This window comes from Ylistrum balloti, unplaced genomic scaffold, assembly GCF_031769215.1.
Source record: "Ylistrum balloti isolate Yb309-2 unplaced genomic scaffold, AGI_CSIRO_Ybal_v1 Utg369756, whole genome shotgun sequence".
Taxonomy (NCBI): domain Eukaryota; kingdom Metazoa; phylum Mollusca; class Bivalvia; order Pectinida; family Pectinidae; genus Ylistrum; species Ylistrum balloti.
In genome coordinates, this window is record NW_026781957.1 from 1,310,237 (window position 1) to 1,329,893 (window position 19,657).

General features: G+C 34.1%; 1 protein-coding gene across 3 annotated transcripts; it reads right to left on the reverse strand.

Annotated features, from left to right (window-relative positions):
• Window positions 1-142: 142 nt before the first annotated feature.
• LOC132543458 (peregrin-like) lies at window positions 143-18,467 on the reverse strand. Of its 3 annotated transcripts, XM_060206959.1 has the most exons (17): window positions 17,800-18,467; window positions 16,696-17,558; window positions 15,596-15,634; window positions 13,457-13,610; window positions 12,766-12,897; window positions 11,526-11,654; window positions 11,008-11,196; window positions 10,079-10,196; window positions 9,374-9,466; window positions 8,983-9,096; window positions 7,652-7,888; window positions 6,728-7,303; window positions 6,103-6,198; window positions 3,605-4,186; window positions 3,078-3,184; window positions 2,671-2,813; window positions 143-2,228 (listed from the first exon to the last, which is right to left on the reverse strand). In XM_060206959.1, the coding sequence occupies exons 1-17, from the start codon at window positions 18,442-18,444 to the stop codon at window positions 2,018-2,020; spliced, it is 4,428 nt and encodes a 1,475-aa protein (XP_060062942.1). In that variant the 5' UTR covers window positions 18,445-18,467; the 3' UTR covers window positions 143-2,017. The 3 variants fall into 3 exon arrangements, with proteins under 3 accessions (XP_060062942.1, XP_060062940.1, XP_060062941.1); XM_060206957.1 differs by lacking the exons at window positions 3,605-4,186; window positions 6,103-6,198; XM_060206958.1 differs by lacking the exons at window positions 3,605-4,186; window positions 6,103-6,198; window positions 15,596-15,634.
• Window positions 18,468-19,657: the final 1,190 nt, after the last annotated feature.

The following is a 19,657-nucleotide window of genomic DNA, read 5'->3' on the forward strand; positions in this document are numbered from 1 at the left end:
CGGCTAGATCGATCTAGTCAGCCAGTGGTCTGTGTTTGAATCCTAGTAGTGGAGGCATTGAAATAAATAATGATCACTTCTAGATCTGTGGTTTGTTAATAAATGGCAACAAAATGTCAAACTGAAGACATCAACCAAATAATAATAATAATAATTCAGTATTTATTAGATTTTTCAATATTTTGATACAGGACTTTCATGTACAAATAAAATGATGTTTACAAACTGTAAATATACAGAGTATGTTCAACAGTTGTACATTTGATCAATGATAACTAGGAATTGTGATGTTATACATAGAATTGGGATCAATTTGTTCGCAATGAATGACTAATGAATGGTCCATGTACAGATGTAGTTATGACAACAGTATCTAATATTCTCGCACTTTCCAGCCACAATTTAATTACAACTATTGAACTGTACATCAATATATATATTACTTTTTCTAACAATTAAACAGATGATGGTTTGATAGAACTATGAACACAACAGTTGAAACTTCATAATTAATATTCTCACATATAACAAACATTTAAACAACCACCCAACTGAACAAATGAGAACATATTAACACAAAGACACAATGGTGGAACAATGTTAGCGTTCACCTTCAACAAGACTAGAAACAACATTGGAAAGTATCCCAGTTTCTGTACCCTTACAAAGAAACACGGATTCAATAATACTCACATTGTATGTAATATTGTCATAATCAATTAAATGATTTAATAACCCAACTAGATGACAAGTCATTTCATTAAATTATCAATATATTAACTTTTACAATTTTATTACCATCAAATCTAAATACTATGAAGAAGGCTTTATCAAAGCATTCATCAATGGACAGAAGATGATGTTATTCTGCGAGTACACACCTGTAAACATTCAATTATGCAGATCTTAATATATCTCTACAAAATTTCATTTCTTCAAATTCTGGATTTATCTGTATGTAACTGGGATCCATGAACTATTAAATTCATTTCATTTGCACCTTTCTTGGGCTTATATTGGAAAAAAGGACTTTTTTTACTATTTCTTACAATACCTCAATTTGTATGCACTTCAGCTGCTATTTGAAATTTACTTGTCAGAGTAATTGATTTCAAAGACAAATTATACAAACATTGCAACTATTTCATTTTATTAACAGCATAAAATATGGAAAGAGTCATCTAAAATCATTTATAAAGTGAAATAAGACCTATCTCAACTGATTACAAAATAAATATATAACAATTTACATACAACTGATATCATATCTCGTTACACATTGTGTAATATTTTCCAGACGCTATGGTAAAATTCAATATAAAATAAAGGGTAATAATTTATGTCAACATAGAAAAATGTATCTGAAATACACATAAGCCTTCACTTGTGTTTTGGTGAAATAATAATGAAATCTCACTAAAGTTAAGATAACCTTGACAACTGGATCAAAACCTGAAGAAAACTAAGTGGACAAATGGACAGACACTGATTGCCTCTCCACTATCGGATAATAAACAAATTTTTATAGGCAGTAGATAAATCTGACTTTACGCCAGGACACGAGAAGTATTCTTTATCACAGAGGTAAATATCATTCACCCGGAAACGACAGATATACAACAGAAACATTAAACTAATGACTCAAAATTTATTCAAATATATAGCAGATTTTCCATCAGTGAAACAGAGCCAGTTTCATGACAGGTGTTTATTTCACAATTTTAAGTGAAACCAACCAGGTATTTCATCAACACGAACGACAATCTTACATTAAACTTTCATCTCCATAACATCTATGAATGCTATCAATGTAAACTTCCAACAGTCATTTCATTACCACAAATCACACACAAGTAGTTCTATATTACATCAAACATTTAGCACAGATCTTTTATCGTCAAAATTACCTCATGTTGTTTCTGACCTGCAGTCTTCTATCAAGAGAAGAAGACTATTTATCTCAACCTATCTAGAAACGAATGTAAAAAAATATAAACTGTGACAGCTGATGTTTGCACTATTCAGCAAGCTCTGCAATTTCCTCATTGTCCGAATCTCCAGAGAGTGGGTTTGGCTCCCCAGTCACACTGCACCGATGAAGGATGGCCTTCTCGTAAGCCTTTTGAACAGCCTTGCGCACGTTGGGCTTCCTGTTTTCCAGCAGCTTGGCTTTGTCCAGGCCAGAGTCCACTCCAAGTGGTTCTAACTTGTTTCGAGGTAGCCATTGCCTATTAAACATAAGACTTTCAAATGTAATCCTGATTTTTATTTTCTTTGGTAACAGGTGGTATGTAAATCAAATACTACTGTCTTTCTAACAGCACAGTCAAATATGTCATTTTATTTGCGGATATTATTTTATTTCAGTCTAGATGCAGATAAAATATTTTCTTCTTAACCATATTTCAGTGGTTATAGCACTCAACCTCAAAACTGAATGAAGGACTGTTTTTGTTTTATTCCTGAGACTGAAGTAGCTAGTTTCAAGTCATACCAGGCCACTTGTTGTTAGTGTTAAAATGTCAGGTCACTAAAACTTTATAACTTGGATTTAGAAACATTTCAGCTCATCTATAACACACCCAGTTACATAGCTTGGGGGTAAAATGCATCTTTCAGTGACATTTTACATATCTATGACTTTTTCATGAAATTACTGTCAGAACTGACCATGTGCGTTTGGTGTCAAAGAAGAGAATGAGATAAACTGGCTCATCATATTTGCGCTGCAAGAGAAGGACATCTTCCGGCGGTACAGGAATGGGAACACCGTTGTGAAAATACCCAGTCTTTGGCATTTTTGGATTAATGATCTTAAAACAAAAAAGAAAACAAGCTTATTGGAATCAATCAAATTAATGTTTAAAAATTATTACACAGAAAACATTACACCAATTGTAGCTTCTGTATCAAAATATTGAAGATGCATATTTATCATCATTTATTGTACTGTCTATTTCCCTAAAAGAAATGAAATGTTACAATTTGATGGCATGAAAATAAAAATATACTTCAAATAATTGATTTTGTTCATAACAATTCCATTTGAATTTACATAAGAGAAAAATTCTACATACCAGTGCAGGATACCAAGGGTAGCCTCTACATTTAGCCCAAACAAGGTCCAAGGGTTCTAAAGGAATCAATTCATCGGAGTCCACGCTCGTACTGCGGTGTGCTCGTGCTGTAGGAAGATGAACATATTTTTCCTTCTTTTATTTATGGTAACAGAATGTGTATCATACTGCTGTACTTTCACACATGTAGAGCAGAATGTTTGAAAGTCAATATGTAAGGAAAATTTCACTTTCTGTCCAATATCAATACTCTATTTGAACATTATAGACGTCTTCAACTTTCGCCAGCAAACTTCCAATCCAAGATCTTATCAGAATAGCTCTTCAATTATATACACATCTCGTGGTTAAATAGTTTTCTTTCTGGAGAAAACTTCGAGTGATGTAACTCAACTGAAAAACATGGCCAAACTTCAAACTAACAAAACAGTCAAAACGAGTTAACAAAACACAAACACCACAAACCATACTAAAAAGCCAACCAACAGGATAATAAAATCTAAATCAACAGCATTGTTCATATCTACCTACTATCTGTTTCTTTAAGCCAGTGATACGCTTCCCTGGACCTTTAAACTCATTCCTGTGGACCAGCTTTCCTGAGCAGCCAGCAGCACAAGAGGCTTTAGGCTCTATACATTTGGATCGTCCAACTGAGTCACAAGATCTTAAGTGTCGGACAGATTGGGACGGATGTTTGGTGGCAGGAACATCTGTCTGATGAAGCCTTTTTGGTTTACCAATGGCCGATTTCTCGGCATGACTAGACCTACGGGTAGCTACTCTGCTGCCACAAGTTTGCATCTCATATTGTTTGGATACCAAATAATTACTTTTCTTTTGATTTGATCCCTTTCTTTTCACAATGCCTAAACATTTTTCCTTTTTCGAATCACAAAGAATCCTATTGCCATTTAACTTATCAACTTGAGCATTAGCACTATCATCCAACCCATCAGACAGGCAGAGCTCATGGAAGTTTGCATCCTCAATAAGCAAAGCATGCAGAGAGGTAGTAGAAGCATTATTGGTCTGTAAGCCGCTGGAAGCTGTAGAAGGATTACATGCAGGGGATCTTGGGATACCAGTCAGCATGCTTGCATCAGTAACTGAAGTCCGTCACCAGATACATACATTGAATTATAGGAAATCAGATTAAAACTTCAGACTGCCTTCAGCAACACAAGCATCTGTCATTTATGTTAAAACAAGTAAGAAATGAATGGATTAATAAAATGAAATATTGACAAAGTCCAGGCCCGAGAGACATTGACCATTTATACACCAGCAGTACTTCCAATGACCTGCCAAAAAAGCAGTATTTTATTCTAAAATTGTAACACATTTTGATATCTGTTACTAACAAGTTAATAAAATTTGAGTATAAATAACACTGATCACAAGTCATTTCATAACAAATCCATTCATAATTGAGGTATTGTTTGGAATGTGCACAAAAAAGGAGCAGTGATTTCCCCAGAATATGTCAACAAACAGCCAGCAAAAATGTGGGAAAATCTGTGAATGGAATAAGTTAAATGGCTCTGTATGTTATTGTCTAAAATGACATCCCAACTCTCCCCTTACAAAGATATAAATTCAAATGTGGCTTAGTGTTGTCCACCTGTCTACAGTCGTCTACGAGAACCTGGGGAAAACACTGTAAAGAAAAGTAGACACAATCAGGTAACCCTGTCATCTTCACAGTGGGTTGTGCCATCAATTATCTGGACACCACCCATCACATTATGTGGGGATGAGAGGGTTCACAAAAACAATTGGTTGTGCCAATATGGGATATATTTCCAATTTTCATATAAGCATAGTGTACATATTATAAAGTCAGGTGAAGCAGTGAGAGAAACTTTGATTTAAGATTGACTTGTAGTGATCGTGCCGTGCTAGTCTAGCTCCCTGATACACAGATACATGTGATACAGAGGATCATGATCTGGAGTATTAGTGGGTAGGAGAGAGAAAAAGGAGCTGAAGGCAAAGCCAGGGAAGGACAGAGTGATATTACAGCAGGCTGGGGGAAACACATCTCCTGTCATTTATAATACAGTAAAAGCTATGTAACCTTCATTTGTTTACAATGATTGTAAGGAATCAATCATACTCAATATTTTTCTACTTCAGAGAATTGTGACATTATGACATTAAGTTTTCAACAATCACTAATTAGTTTTTTTCTCATTATTGATAAAAATGCAATCTAATATAACAGAACAAAGAAGAATCCTGGGTGTCCACCATCACAGAATCATTCGAGGAATAGGATCTTATTCTATTTATTTCTCAATGCTGTAAACAACTGATAATTATGTTACTCCATGTTTGGGGACATATTGTGTTTGTTCTTGTTTCTTCCACAAATCCTGCTTTATCAAATTCATACAAAGTTTTATTATTTTGACAGTCTAGGATTCCTGCTTTATAACAGCCATATGAAGGACAAAGTGGAAAATAAAAAAAGGACTTTCAGAAAGATCCTTTAATCTGACTTTAAGATGACTGATCGTTTATGTTTTTACTAGTAGTCTCGAAATGTACATAACTAAGGTCTGAGAATGATCGGAATATTTGTGTCATATAAGTGGAGATATTTTTATAAAGTTGCAAGTAAGACTGAAAATCAATTTTAAAGAACAAGTTGATCTTCATTATTTCCTTTTTATACAGAAAGGAAATCTAGATCAATTCCAACAACTCATAGATTTCATAACTAATCGTCAATTCTAATACTTCAAATTTCATGACAACTTGTGAATTCTACTGACTAATATTTCATGACTAACATAATGGGGAGAAAACAATAAAAGATGACAAATTCCTAAAATAATTTTACAATAAAATAAAAGTCTAGTAAATAAGCAAAGCTTTTTCTTTTAGAAGGTAACTACTACATACACACAATAGCATTATATTACATTAGTGTTCAAATACAGCATTGTTAGAAGCAAAGTCTAAAAACTGTGTTGGTCTAGTGAATACTAGTGGAAGAGATGAGAGGGCAGGCTCATACCTTTTTTCCTTGCAGTGCCATTGGAGCCCGGGGACCCGGAGTACTCACTCTCTGTACCATCTTCTGAAAGCTTTGGCATTCCGTTTGAATTTAACTCTACACACGAACAGCACACAGCAAGGCATGAAAGAAGCAGGCACCAAGCATAAGTTTAACATGCCACAAAAGTGTTTATCATGAATGAAGCAAGCTAACTGTCAACTTTTTAGCACAAATCATATTAACGTTGCTATTTCACCAAAATAAAAAAAAAAATAGTGATAATGTGCAAAGAAGCAAAGAATTGTTTGCAACTAAAATGAATTTTCATTACAATGTAAACACAAATGGAATACATCAAATAATCTGGGTATTAAAGGGGGAAATACGCACAAGTAGATATCAAGTCAAAAGCCATCGTTAACGATATGACGTAAACTGTGGTGGTAGAAGACAGAACCAACAATGAGCAGTCATGGGTCAAAAAGCAGTACACACACAAAAAGTTAAGGTTTCCCCAAAACCAAATACGATGGAATTTGTGACAAAATAAGACACATGCCATATTAAATGTGCAGACACAGATATATTACATCTATATAAAGGTGAGTATGTCTGTACCGCGGAGTGTTAGGTGACTCCTTACCTGATCGACTGTTACTGCTGGAGGTTCCACTCGAGGTCTCAGAGATGGAATCATCACTCGTACTGATCATAGAGGTACTGTCTGATTCTGATGAACTTCTCAGGTTATCAGGACCCCTATATACCATGAAGCTATCTCTCTTTGTCAGGTCTGGTGGCTCAGCAAATTGTGACAAGGGTTCTGTTAGAGAAGAGGTACGTTTGGGAGGTGATGGCCTACCCTCTCGATCTGGTGATGTTATTGCACTGTGTGACCTTTTTCTCGCAGCTGGACTACTCGCACCTCTGCTTCTTGTTGATGGACTCATCGGTTCAAGAACAGGAGGCTGTGGCGAGTCAGACTGATCAATGTTTTTTTGTCTTGGAGGTCTGCCAGCTTTTCCTTGTTTCTTGGGAGGGGTACAAGGACTGCTGGGATTGGAAACATCTTGCTTGCTGCGGAACACCTTCTTACTAAACAATACTGCTGTTCTTCTATTCACCCCACTTGTTGTTGGTTGGGATGAATTACTATCCTCATTTTTTGATGAAACTGATGATTCTGTGGTACGCGAGCTGTCAGATGATCGTCTTTTGTCTACAATGAAACCATTAGTTTGATAATTACCAGTCTTTTTTTGTTTGGATTTAAATTGATAAGAATAAACTGCTCTGTTGTTAAATCTTCTTTAACAGTGGTAGTACAGTAAGCTGTGCTTCCATTGAAATGAATGTTCATTACCTTGACCAGTGAAACAATAGATTCAATATTTCTTTTAGCAGAACATTGTTACAGCTTTGACAGAGTATGATATATATGAGATTAAAATTGACTGTCAGAAGTCAGCAAGTCTAAAGTCACATCAATACAACAGAGAATTACGAAGAGATACAAAACACCGAAGAAATACACGATATCAATAAATTTACCATCTGAATGACACACCTAATTCCTTTCCTAAATGTTTGGGCAGTATCACTGACTCCGACTCAGATTCACTCTTGCTGCGACTTGTGACCCTTCCACGTCCCCTGCCTCTCCCTCGTCCACGCCCTCTACCAGATGGTGTATCTTTAGATGAAGATTTACCAGCTGACTTATCAAGAGAAGAGGATTTTGAACTACGGACGGGGGTCTCTTCTTTTGTTTCTTCAGCCATGGAGTCATCATTTGGCTCTGAGACTGCAAAAGAATTGATTCTAGCAGTGAAGTCTATTTCCTACTACCTAAGGTCTTAGAAACATTCCATTGAATGTTAGAAATTAATACAAAAGCAGAAAGGGTTATGAAAGATTTTTAACAGGAATACACACAAGATAAGTAGCCTGAAAATACAACATTTTACACCGAGAATTATGATAACAATACCATTAATATTGATACAATATTCCATGACTTCCAGCAAAAGTATTTTTACTGCATTCATACAACAACAAATAATTTACATAAATATTAATGTTCCAGCAGATTCAAAATGATGTTAATATGCTGTAATATGGTCAATTTGGATAATGAATATTCATAAGCCAATTTTCATTTCTTGAGACTGCATAATAATATGCCTGTACTATAACACATCTTTTCGATATCCAATGGTATACTTAGTACAAAATACTATTGTTAGAACAGGTCACAAGCCAATCTGAAGCAATGATACGTTCACCAATAGTTTGATTACCCCACTGCACTACAATGGTTAATGAAAATACCATATGTTAGTGTTGGCAATTTGGTTGTATTTTCATGACTGACCATCAGATCATCTGTACTGTTTAATGACTAATCATCAATTTTGGTCAGATAAGAAAGACATATATCTCAATTTATGCTATGATAAATTGATATCATCAAAAATAAAGAATTTAAAAGTTACGAGTGTTATTTACTTCTGCATTTTCTTCTGTAGAAAATCATAAAGAGTGATTAAATTTCTGTCCAATACAAATTGGAAAACAATTTTATTAAGCGCTTCAGCAGCTATGTTGACTTGTCTCCTTCTGCCAGACACTTGATCACTCGTAATGTTCATTGACAGGATAAAGATTCAAGACTTTTTTTCTACTAGGGAAACATGACCGTCACTTTTTATTTTACTGATGATCAATCCGGAAAGATTGTAGTCAATTTATTATTTAATTGGTGTAACCAACACATACATGACAAAGTTGATAAATTGAAACATCACTACCATGTGTGGTCTTACTAGTTTCCTTAACAAATCATTACAAATAAATATCTGAACTATTCGGCAGTAGAGAACCTCTTACAAAACTTACCTGTACCTATGCTGTCATCCAGATCACTCGCCTGTAAGCCTTCCTTTTGAATGGCAAGTTTCTTTCTTACTTTGATAATCTCTTTCTTTATTCTTTTAGCCAGACTAGATTGTCCTGAACAAAGAACAAAACATTTTGCTTACTGATGAAATAAATCAAGGTGAACAAATGTTTTTCTAGCTCATTATTTGGTACACACCAATTTGTAGTAAGTTCAATACAATATAAACAAATTCTTTTCATACTTTTACCAGTTTCTAGATTTCAACACTGTCTCAATTCTTTGTATCTTTAGGAAAATATTATAATCTTTATCTTGTCTAATTATCAATAAGGTACTGTTAATTTTGTAGATCAGTTTCGATCAATACTGAAGAAATCATATGTTTACCTTTTGTATTGTTAGCCATGTCCATTTTATCTAACAGGATACGTAACTGCTCGTCCAATGGAAAACTATCTCTCTTTTCTTGGAAACTATCAACTGCAGAAAATCAAAGATGTCATAAAGTCTCTAAACAAAGACCATGATATGTCATCATAGAACATTCAGAAATATGTACCAACAATTCATTATTGGATTAGTCTTGTGGAGTCATGGAATTCCAAAATTAATCAAAGTAGGTAAGTCAGTACTATTCCCTGCTCTAACTGATCATTATAAACCAATCTACAAATTCTTTAGTTCTCTTGGACCGAGTTTGAGTTACCTCATTTCTCTGTCAGAACATTTGCTGCATTGAAATATCAATTATTGCTATGTAAATATTTTACATTTCTAAGATATAGCCTCACCACTTACAGTCCTCAAAAATGTAAATATTCTACATCTCTAAGATACAGCCTAACCACTTACAGTCCTCCAAAATGTAAATATTCTACATCTCTAAGATATAGCCTCACCACTTACAGTCCTCCAAAATGTAAATATTCTACATCTCTAAGATATAGCCTCACCACTTACAGTCCTCCAAAATGTAAATATTCTACATCTCTAAGATATAGCCTCACCACTTACAGTCCTCCAAAATGTAAATATTCTACATCTCCAAAATGTAAATATTCTACATTTCTAAGATATAGCCTAACCACTTACAGTCCTCCAAAATGACTGGTTCCTTTTCCTGGGGAGGTTTCTCTAGATGAAGTCCTGTGTCAGGGTCGTAACCAACTCTCTCTGCCATTCTTCTTGATGCTCGAATAACCATGCCGCCCTTAAATAGGTTCAACAATATAAACAAAATATTAAAAAATTTTATTTCTGAAATCCTTGCAGTTTATGAATGTATTTCCCATATTTGTTCTGCAAAAGTTCAAGTGTTTTAAAAACAAAAGAAAAACTTCTATCTCAAAGTCCTGTGTTGGGCTCATGATAGGTTCATAAAAGAGCATTGGTTTACTGAGTCAGCAATGATGTGACTGGGTTTATTATCATACATAGACTTATTTCTGAAAAATACAATAGAATTTATTGAAACAAGGACCATAAAAAGTCCCTAAAAATATCTGTGATTGAATGTTGTGGTAGATCTGCTACACAATAGAACTCAACTGTGATGCCCATTTCTAGATTTTAATTTATTTTTGGTGAAGTATAGAAAATATAAACATGGTAATTTTAGGAATTTATCAACCTTTTCTGACAACATAAAACAGCTTGTCTTCAAAACTCAATGTGTGGATATACTGTAGCTTGTTTTAAATAAACATGACTGAACAAATTTCAGGTCATCATATGTGTGGTACAGGTCAGACATGGTTATACACCAGTGTTACTATTTTTAACATTGCACTGCATGATTATCTCCAGAAAACAAATACAAACTGCCAGATGTGATATGACTAAATAACATGTGTGATACATTTCTAAAATAGACCATCTAGTGATGTTACAAACATGTACTTTACAGTGATCTAAAAGTAGTAAATATGTTATTGTTTTTTTTAAAAATATGTTTGGAAACGGAAACCCACCATTACAAATATATTAAGGAGTGTTTTTGTACTATAATTAATAAAATGTACCTGGTCTCGTAAACGTGTAGCTGACCTATAGAACATGGTGTCTTTAGCATTGTACATGAGGCAGTTATTGATGATATTTTCAAAGTCAAGCTCAAATTCATCCATTGTTTTGTACTTGTGACTTTCAACCTTCTTCCTCATTGTTAAGAAATCCATTGGTGTTTGGATGTACTCCAAGTAGTCTGGCACCTTTAAAATAAACATTTCAAAATCTCTACACAAACAAAGAAATAAATCACATTTGTTTTCATTATCTTTATCTATTTACCATTAATTCATTTTCTTATACCAAGTTACATCATTTAAAAGCAACTGGAATGTGGGAAAAAGAAGACAAACAAGATTTTTACAATATAAAGTACACAAAAACTTTGAATTCAAAATAAAAAGCTAAAAGCTAAATTTATCTAGAATAGAAAACTTATCTACATGTGCCATATCAGTAAGGTTCAGCTGACAGGAATTCCATACGATGAGCATTTTTTTAACTGATATTGATAACACAGATGGCGACCTACCTCTTCCAAAGACACAGGTTCTGCAAATATGCTGGCAGTATCTCGTTCCTGCAGCTGGTCCAGTGTGTGTCGGAGGAGGACTGCGAATGGCTGCAGCTGTAACTCCAGAGCCAGCTGGTGGACTTTGACCTAAAGGAACATAAAAAAAATCACCATATATAAAAATTTAATAGAATGAAGGACCAACATCAATAACTCATAAAACAAGGAGGAAATCTTTCAAATCAAGCAAAGGATCCTCTTACCATTATACCTTTATGAAACCTGTGTATTATAATGATATTGTCTTTGAGTTATGAACATTGATCAATCGATCAAGAGCTTAAAATATAACCTACTTTCAATAATTGTAAAATTCATTCTTCATATTTAAGACAGGTATCCTCTTAAAAATTAAATGATAAACAATACAACACAATGTGCTGAGGTTTATTATAACACTTTACCCTTTATTACTGAAATTCTTCATCAGGACATCTTTGGATATTTTCTCTGATTTATTCACAACTGGTTACTGCTACTGAGCAAAATCACAGTAACTTCTCATTCCTGATCTAAATAGTTTTTTCAACAACATGAAAGTCGTAGTTTATTTGATATGCTTTGCAATTCTATGTGAATTGGCCAGATGAACAAGATCTGGAGCATAAACCTATAAAATGTGAAGCCAACTGATGGCATATGGTCACCTTCCATATACTAATGCATGTGTTACACATTCTGACATGCATGTGCTGGAGCATTAAATCACAAACCAGTCAGAAATGTAGTCCACATTTGTTTAACAGGTGAAGAAACAGGTTTTAAGAGTTTTTTAATGTCTGTAGAGAAGATTAACAACAGCACTTTAATGTTTTTACAACAGTGAAGGTCATAAGAAAATAGTGTCTATGGATCACGTCACTGCAACATCATCAATAACGGAGGTATATGATACCACACCTCTGCCACAGTAAGTTCCTACTATCAGTTTTCAAAAGATTTTCATTGTTCAATTCTAAAGCAAATTTAAATATTTAAGTATTTTCTATCAAGCAAAATCATAAATTGTACAAACTAAAGTATAGGTTTCAAATTAACTAAACACCAAACTGCCGACACTCCTTAAAGCTCACATTTAAATTGAGTTTTAATTGAAATGAAAAACATAGGCAAAAACCTTAACTTTAAAGGTAGAAAAGTGCCTTGTTCATGTTAGAGGACTTGTCTTCATGGTAGTTACAGGCTGAAGATGACATACCTGTTCTCGTTTTAGTTTCTCCCTCTTTCTGATCAGCTCCACCAGCAAGCGAGCCTTCTCTAGGTCTTGTCTCAGTCGTTGCCAGTACTTCAACTGTTCCTTCAGTGCATTGCTCTGTTTGTCATTTTTCACCTTGAAATTGAACTATGCCAATTATTGCATAAAATGGAAACAAACCATTAGTATTCTTCTTTTTTATTAACAAACACTTCAAAATTTGAATAAAATCTAACAAAATCAACATTTTTCTACTTAAGTGGGTAAATCATCTGTACAATTTGGAATTTCTTAATTCACACACATGACTGAAAATTTTGTTACCTGTGAAAGGCATGACAAAAATAAAAAGAATTTACATGGATGTGAAGATCTTTAATTTCGTACATCAATCTCTATTTGGATTTCTACAATGAGGAAGACCTATTTTAGATGGTAGAATTTTAAAAAAATGAATTAGAACATATTTAAATCTTTGGTCAAATTGCTGGTTGATTAGAGGCTCTATGTTCCTGGCCATATAACCTTAAATGTTAGTCATCAGTGATCATATTGCTGTTGATAAGGAGACAGTGTTCAGCAAATATAAAATGAAACTAGATTCACTCAAGTAAGTTACATGTTTGACAGAAACATTCATTTGAACGGGAAGTTTCTGACGGTAGGTTACCATGCTAGATGTCCTTTGACTCACCTGTTCTTTGTTTCTGGTCATGTGATTGGACTGCAGTCGACGCAGAAGAGGTACTCCATTCCTGGACTGTCTCTTCAAAGTCCAATAACTCAATAATCGAGACAAAAACAATTGTTTCTTAGGGAAGACAAATAACTGACCTATCTTGGACAACCTGAAAGAACCAAAGTAATCATACCATACAAATTTCACACACAAAAGAAAAGACATATACAACACAAAGGCAAATTACATACAGGCATCATTTGATTTCACAAATTTTGTTCAGACCTAATTTGTAAATTTTACCTGATTTGAAATTTTTTTCAATTAATATATGAAGATTCCTTATTTGTACATGCATTTCTTATTTGTATTTGGTGGTGTAAAAGACCTGACAGATTGTAAAGTGAACTACAATCAATTTACAGATAGACAGTAAAATAAAAATACATGGATACAAACACTTTTTGTCTCTCACAGCCACCACTACACAATCAACAACACCACCATCCCCTCCCCCAAATACTGATCCAAGTTATAGCTGTTATATATCTATTTCACCTTTACTGTTTACTGAGCAATATGATGTATTTCAAATGTGTCTGGCAATCTGACATGCCTGCTAGTAAAAATATGTTTCTGGCAATTGTAACAATTTGGTAAAGGAAAAAGAAGTGACATGTCTTCTTCAGTCCGATAATGTGGAAACTGGGCCAAAGCCAACTTCATAATAACAGAATACTCATAATGAAGTGATCATTTTTTAATAAAAAGATTTCAATATATATTATGTGAAATGTTCAAAGTGTTTCTCAAGGCTAAGCACTTGTAAACCTTCAGACAGCTGTCACACACACCATCACTGAACAATCTTGAACTTTTTCATAAAATTTATTTAATCATATATTTTACGACAGAATATGACTACAAACTCTTTATCAATAAAAAATTGTGAGATATATTGCACAATTTGGACCAAATGCAAAAATAAGCTATAACCACCCTAAATAAATGGTATTCTGAAGAAACCTGATGTTTGAATATCATCTCAGAATACTACAAACTTAATCAAACATATTAATAATGAACACTTAAAAACTCTGTTACTTAATTCAACATAATAATTATAAACACCCAAAAACTATGTTACTTGTAGTGTAGTATTACATGTAGCTGTTAGCCTTGTTACTGGCTTCGCTTGCAGAGCTTTTAACTTTCAATAACATTGTAGATTGAGTTGCTGTACAATACTGTGTAAAGTTGATCATGGATTTGATTTTATTCCTTTCTTAATGTGATCAGGAGAAGCTACTTAATATTTCCAATGGTGATAACATTGGCCTTTATAAAGAATACCTGTTGGCTATCTCGCATGGGGGGTAAAAGTTTAGTGTAAGATTCTTTTTTTCCCTCCACTTTACTTATATCTATCAAAAAAATAGTACATGACAAAGACAACTGTGGCATAACTTACTGACATCACCTAATTTGTATATGTATCTTATATAACCTTAAAACCTCCCATACACCTGCCTGGTCCATATCAAATGATTTGTTGTGGGAATTTCTATTGTTAAAATGATCTTTCTCTAATACACAATATACATGGTAAACTGCACCTTCTCATGATGTGCATGCAAGTACAATTGACTTTGTTAGTATATCTATGTATATATATATATATAATCAAAGAAGTTATAATGACAATACTGACAGATGAATTGTCACATTTCCAGGCAATCTTCTCCTTTATCAAGACATCAATATTACATAAACCACATCACAGACATAGAACATAAAACAAATACAAAGTTATAGAAGATAAATTGAGAGCGGTAGTGTAAATTTAGGTGTCTCAATAATTATTGACCATGAAAATGTTATTGTATATATTTGCGACACTAAATGGGATACAAACTTTGTCAGTTTGGATTTATTCTGCAATTTCATCAGAAATTCAAAGTGTGAGGTTCTATTCCTCTCTAGGATGGATAGAGTGTATACTATACAGTTAAGAAAAGTCAAATTCAAATGTCACACAAGAATTCGGAATGACAGATTCAGGTTAGTAAAGTGATACTTAAAACTCCAAGAGCAGTGTGTGTCACCATGATAGAAGAACAAGACAGAGGAAAGTAGACAGAAATTCAAAATTACATGGATTTGGATATTACTGTGTGGATCTTGACCTTTGACCTGGAGTAAAATGGAGAGAAAAAAAAAGGTTATTTTTGAACTGGATAAGAAAATTCAATGTACGTGAAAATTATGTCATATGTCATATCAATCCAACCTGTTGAAGTTTGACATCTCTTCACAATAGATTATATATGGTTCAAATTTTCTTTTCTGTTTCTTTACTTCAAATCACTTGTCAAGAATGTGTAACTTGTAAATATCACTAAACTTTTAACAAAACAAACATGCATCTCAGGGATTTACCAAATAAATGGAGGAATCCCATCACCAATTACATTGTAAACGCTGGAAAAGGCAGATCAAATGAAGCATTTTCATCAAACTGGCCATTGACAGGAAGAAAATAGGAAATTTAAAGGGAAAGGAAGGGTTGGGCTGAAGATTCACCTATGAATGATCAACAACTTTTCTTATTACTGTTATTCACTTGTTTCTGGTTACTTGTGAATGGCTTGTCAACACTTCCCCATGTATAAGTTCATTTTTCTGATTGAAAATTGCAGTATCATTAGTCTGCAGCTTCAGGTTATTAATTATTGTCAACTAGGAAGGTTTCTTGCATTTTTCAGGGCTACAGTATCAGTCTCCTTTCAAGTGTGATATCACATCCAATAGGACTTGAGAATTGACAACAGCTAAAAAGAAGGTACAAATGTTGTCATACAGAAAACAAATTATTAGCAAAGAATTAACTACACATTAAGTTTATTTTTTTGTTGTCATTTGCATTATGTAATCTAGATATCTTCTTATATCACTGTCGTTATTACGAACAATTCCACAGACTTTGAAGCACCTACTGGTACTTAGTGCAAACTGCTTTCAGAAATGAAATTTGTATAACGTTATCGGGAGATGTCATCTAGTGTCATGTCAAAAGGGGACCATTGAGATCAAGCCAGTCATAATATTGTTCTATAATGGGAAGGGATAGGGAAGGTGATGGAAGGGCTGGGAGGAAAAATGATAAATCCCTGTTTTCACATTACAATTATGAAACAGCACAAAACATCTAAAGCCTTCAGGACAATATCTTCCTATACTGTTTACACGCTTACCTTTGCTGAGGTATGATTGGAATTGATACAACTGGCATTGCATTTCGTTTCTCGGCTAAGATTTTTCTTGCTTTTCTCATTTTAATACGGGACTTTTCCTTGGCTTTCTTTGCTGAGGCTGATTTGTCCTCTTCTGAACTTTCTGCAAGCATTGGCATACAGTCTGAATCAGCCGGAGTATGTACATCACAGTAGGCAGTTTTCCTAACTGTCAATGTTGGACCACTAGCACTAGGTTCTTTTACTGGTTCAATTTTCATGTATAATCCTGCCTGTTGTGCACACGTGACATGAAAGGCTGTATAACAGTTTGTTTTATGACACTGTATACAGGCACCTGTACCACGCTGTTTGCATATGTAACAAGAAAGTTTCCATCTTGCTGCAGGTATATGGTCCATGCTGTCTACAGGTTCAAGAAAAACAGTATTTGCAAAACCTACTTCTGGAATCCAAAGGGCACACACCACATGAGCCCACCTTCCATCATCAGTCTGTTTGAAAGCACCACCTTTATTTGGACAGAGACAACAATCTACTGCCCTCGAAGGCGACTGAAGGCAACGTCTACATAACCACTGTCCCTCTGGAATGTATGGAACACCATAACACTCTTGATGGACTGCCAGATTGCACATATCACAAAATAAAATAACATTGCTGTTTTGACATTCACCATCCATACAAATAGTACACACAGCATCTTCATCTATAGGGGGACCAACATCCTTGCCAGAAGTCTGACTTTGAAAAAATGCTTCTTTTTCAAATCTGTCCATGAGCATTTCAAAGTCCTCCTGTTTCACAGAACCAATGCCTTCATTTTTCCGTTTCTCATTGACCAATGTAAGCCAAGAATGATCCTGTAAAATGAAGAAACACATCAAAAGCAATTGTTACTCATTTATTTGGCTTTATTTCTCAGTTTTCCATTTGTTATTCAGTCATGCAGCATTTTAAATTGATTTGACAAGCTGCAGAAAATAGCAGAGGAACCAAATTATTTGTTCAAATTTGAAAGTAGGCAAGTATTTTGAAAACACTTCTTTCTTATATATACATATATATGACACGGTATACAGGCACCTATATATATATACTTACCTCTTCATCCATGTCATATTCAACTTCATTGTCCAATTCTTCAACAGACTTTTCTATATATCTGTAATAAGAATTTGGTCTTGGCTGAATATGTGAAGGCTTGATGAAGTCTTCAATAACCTTGTACTGGGCTTCAGGTAACTTTGAAGTGGAATTTGTATGACTAGGAACACTGGGTTCTTTTCTTGTTTTTGACCCTTCAGATGATTTCATGTGTTTTACTGGACTTTTTTCTGCTTTTTCCTCCTTTTCTGTGTTGTGATGATTGTCAATTTCATCTTGAGAAATTATTTCAAGAGGTTCATATATATTAATTCTATGAATTCTTCCTTCAAGGTCTACTTCTACAAGCCTTTGAGCCTCAGCATATGTTAATGTTTCCCTTCTCGTTGTTTGAGTAAACTCTGGTGGTGTTGGTGATCGTCTGTTTTGTCGGTGATGCCATTTTTGCTTTTTCTTGCTAGGTGGTTTTTTGGCGGGAGAAGCATTATTTTCTGGATTGTCATGATCATAATTATACATATGAAACTGTATCCCACAATAACTCTTGTACACTTTTCCACAGGATTTCACAGGACATTCATAAGGAGGCTTGGTTGCCTTCAAATTCTGACAAAAGGTCTTTACGTCAAAATCGTACACCATTTTGACGTTTTCCTTCCCATAACATGTGTAATCTGCAAAGAAAAATCAATAATAATTCTGATATCCAAAATTCATGTGTTGACAAAATCCACATTTGTGTATCTAAATAAAAGTATGAAGATTTAGTGTCCTAATATTGATATTAAAGCTAGATCATAGTGACATATTAACGCTGTTCATTTGTCATAGTGACATATTATCATTTGTCTTGTTTAATGGATCAAACCTTACATAATACCTGTTCACAAGACACCATCAATATCTAAACTTTATACTAAACTAATTACTTTGATGTATTTCAATCACTGTTGCTGATCTATATAGAATGTTATGGGAATATATAATACCATGTAAAAATGCACATAGACATATGACCCTTGAATGTATACCATTTTATATCCTGTAAGGTAATTGTGTGTATTTGGGTGAAATTGTGCTATCTTCTACATCAACCTATCAATTAACAAATTATATAAATGATATTTTTCTATTGAAGAAAGCTTATCATACATTACTATCTCTGAAGCTGAGCAAGTTATCAATACTTCTAACATGACTAAGTAAGGTCAATGAAGTCAACCTTGTTTTTAAAATTATATTCGGAGTTTTCATACAAGATTTTTTTCTCTGAAAATCAAGGCTTTTGAGGTTGTTTGTTATAAATAACGTTTTTTTTTTTGGATGAAGTAGGTCCTTGATTATCATGTTATTATATACCCTTATTAAAATACAAAATAAAAAAATATATAGTACAACTACCATTTTAATCCAAGATCCAATTCTTGTCTATATACTCGAAAGTAATTTTGTTCTCTTCTGTTACATAATGCATGCTTTGTCAGTTGAGTGGTTACATGCCCTCCCCCTACCAAACCCAGGAAAGAACTTTGCCTCAATATTTCAGTTTTCAGTGATTCCTTTGGGATCAAGCCAAGTACAATAGGCACAAATGTAATAGAGTGGGGAATAACACATTCCTGCTAAGTATCTCTAGCTGAATCGAACTTAGGTCTCTGGGGTTAATGATCCATGGCTCTACTATCTGGGACAAAGCATGCTCAATTAACTGGGTTACAGACACTATTTATACCTTTTACACTTATAAGGTTCATGGAAAAAAAATTGAATGTATATAACTGCAAAAGTAAATCCAACAACCTGGCTTGAACAGCTGGGACGCAGGAACTTTCATAGAATGATGGACTGAGAACTA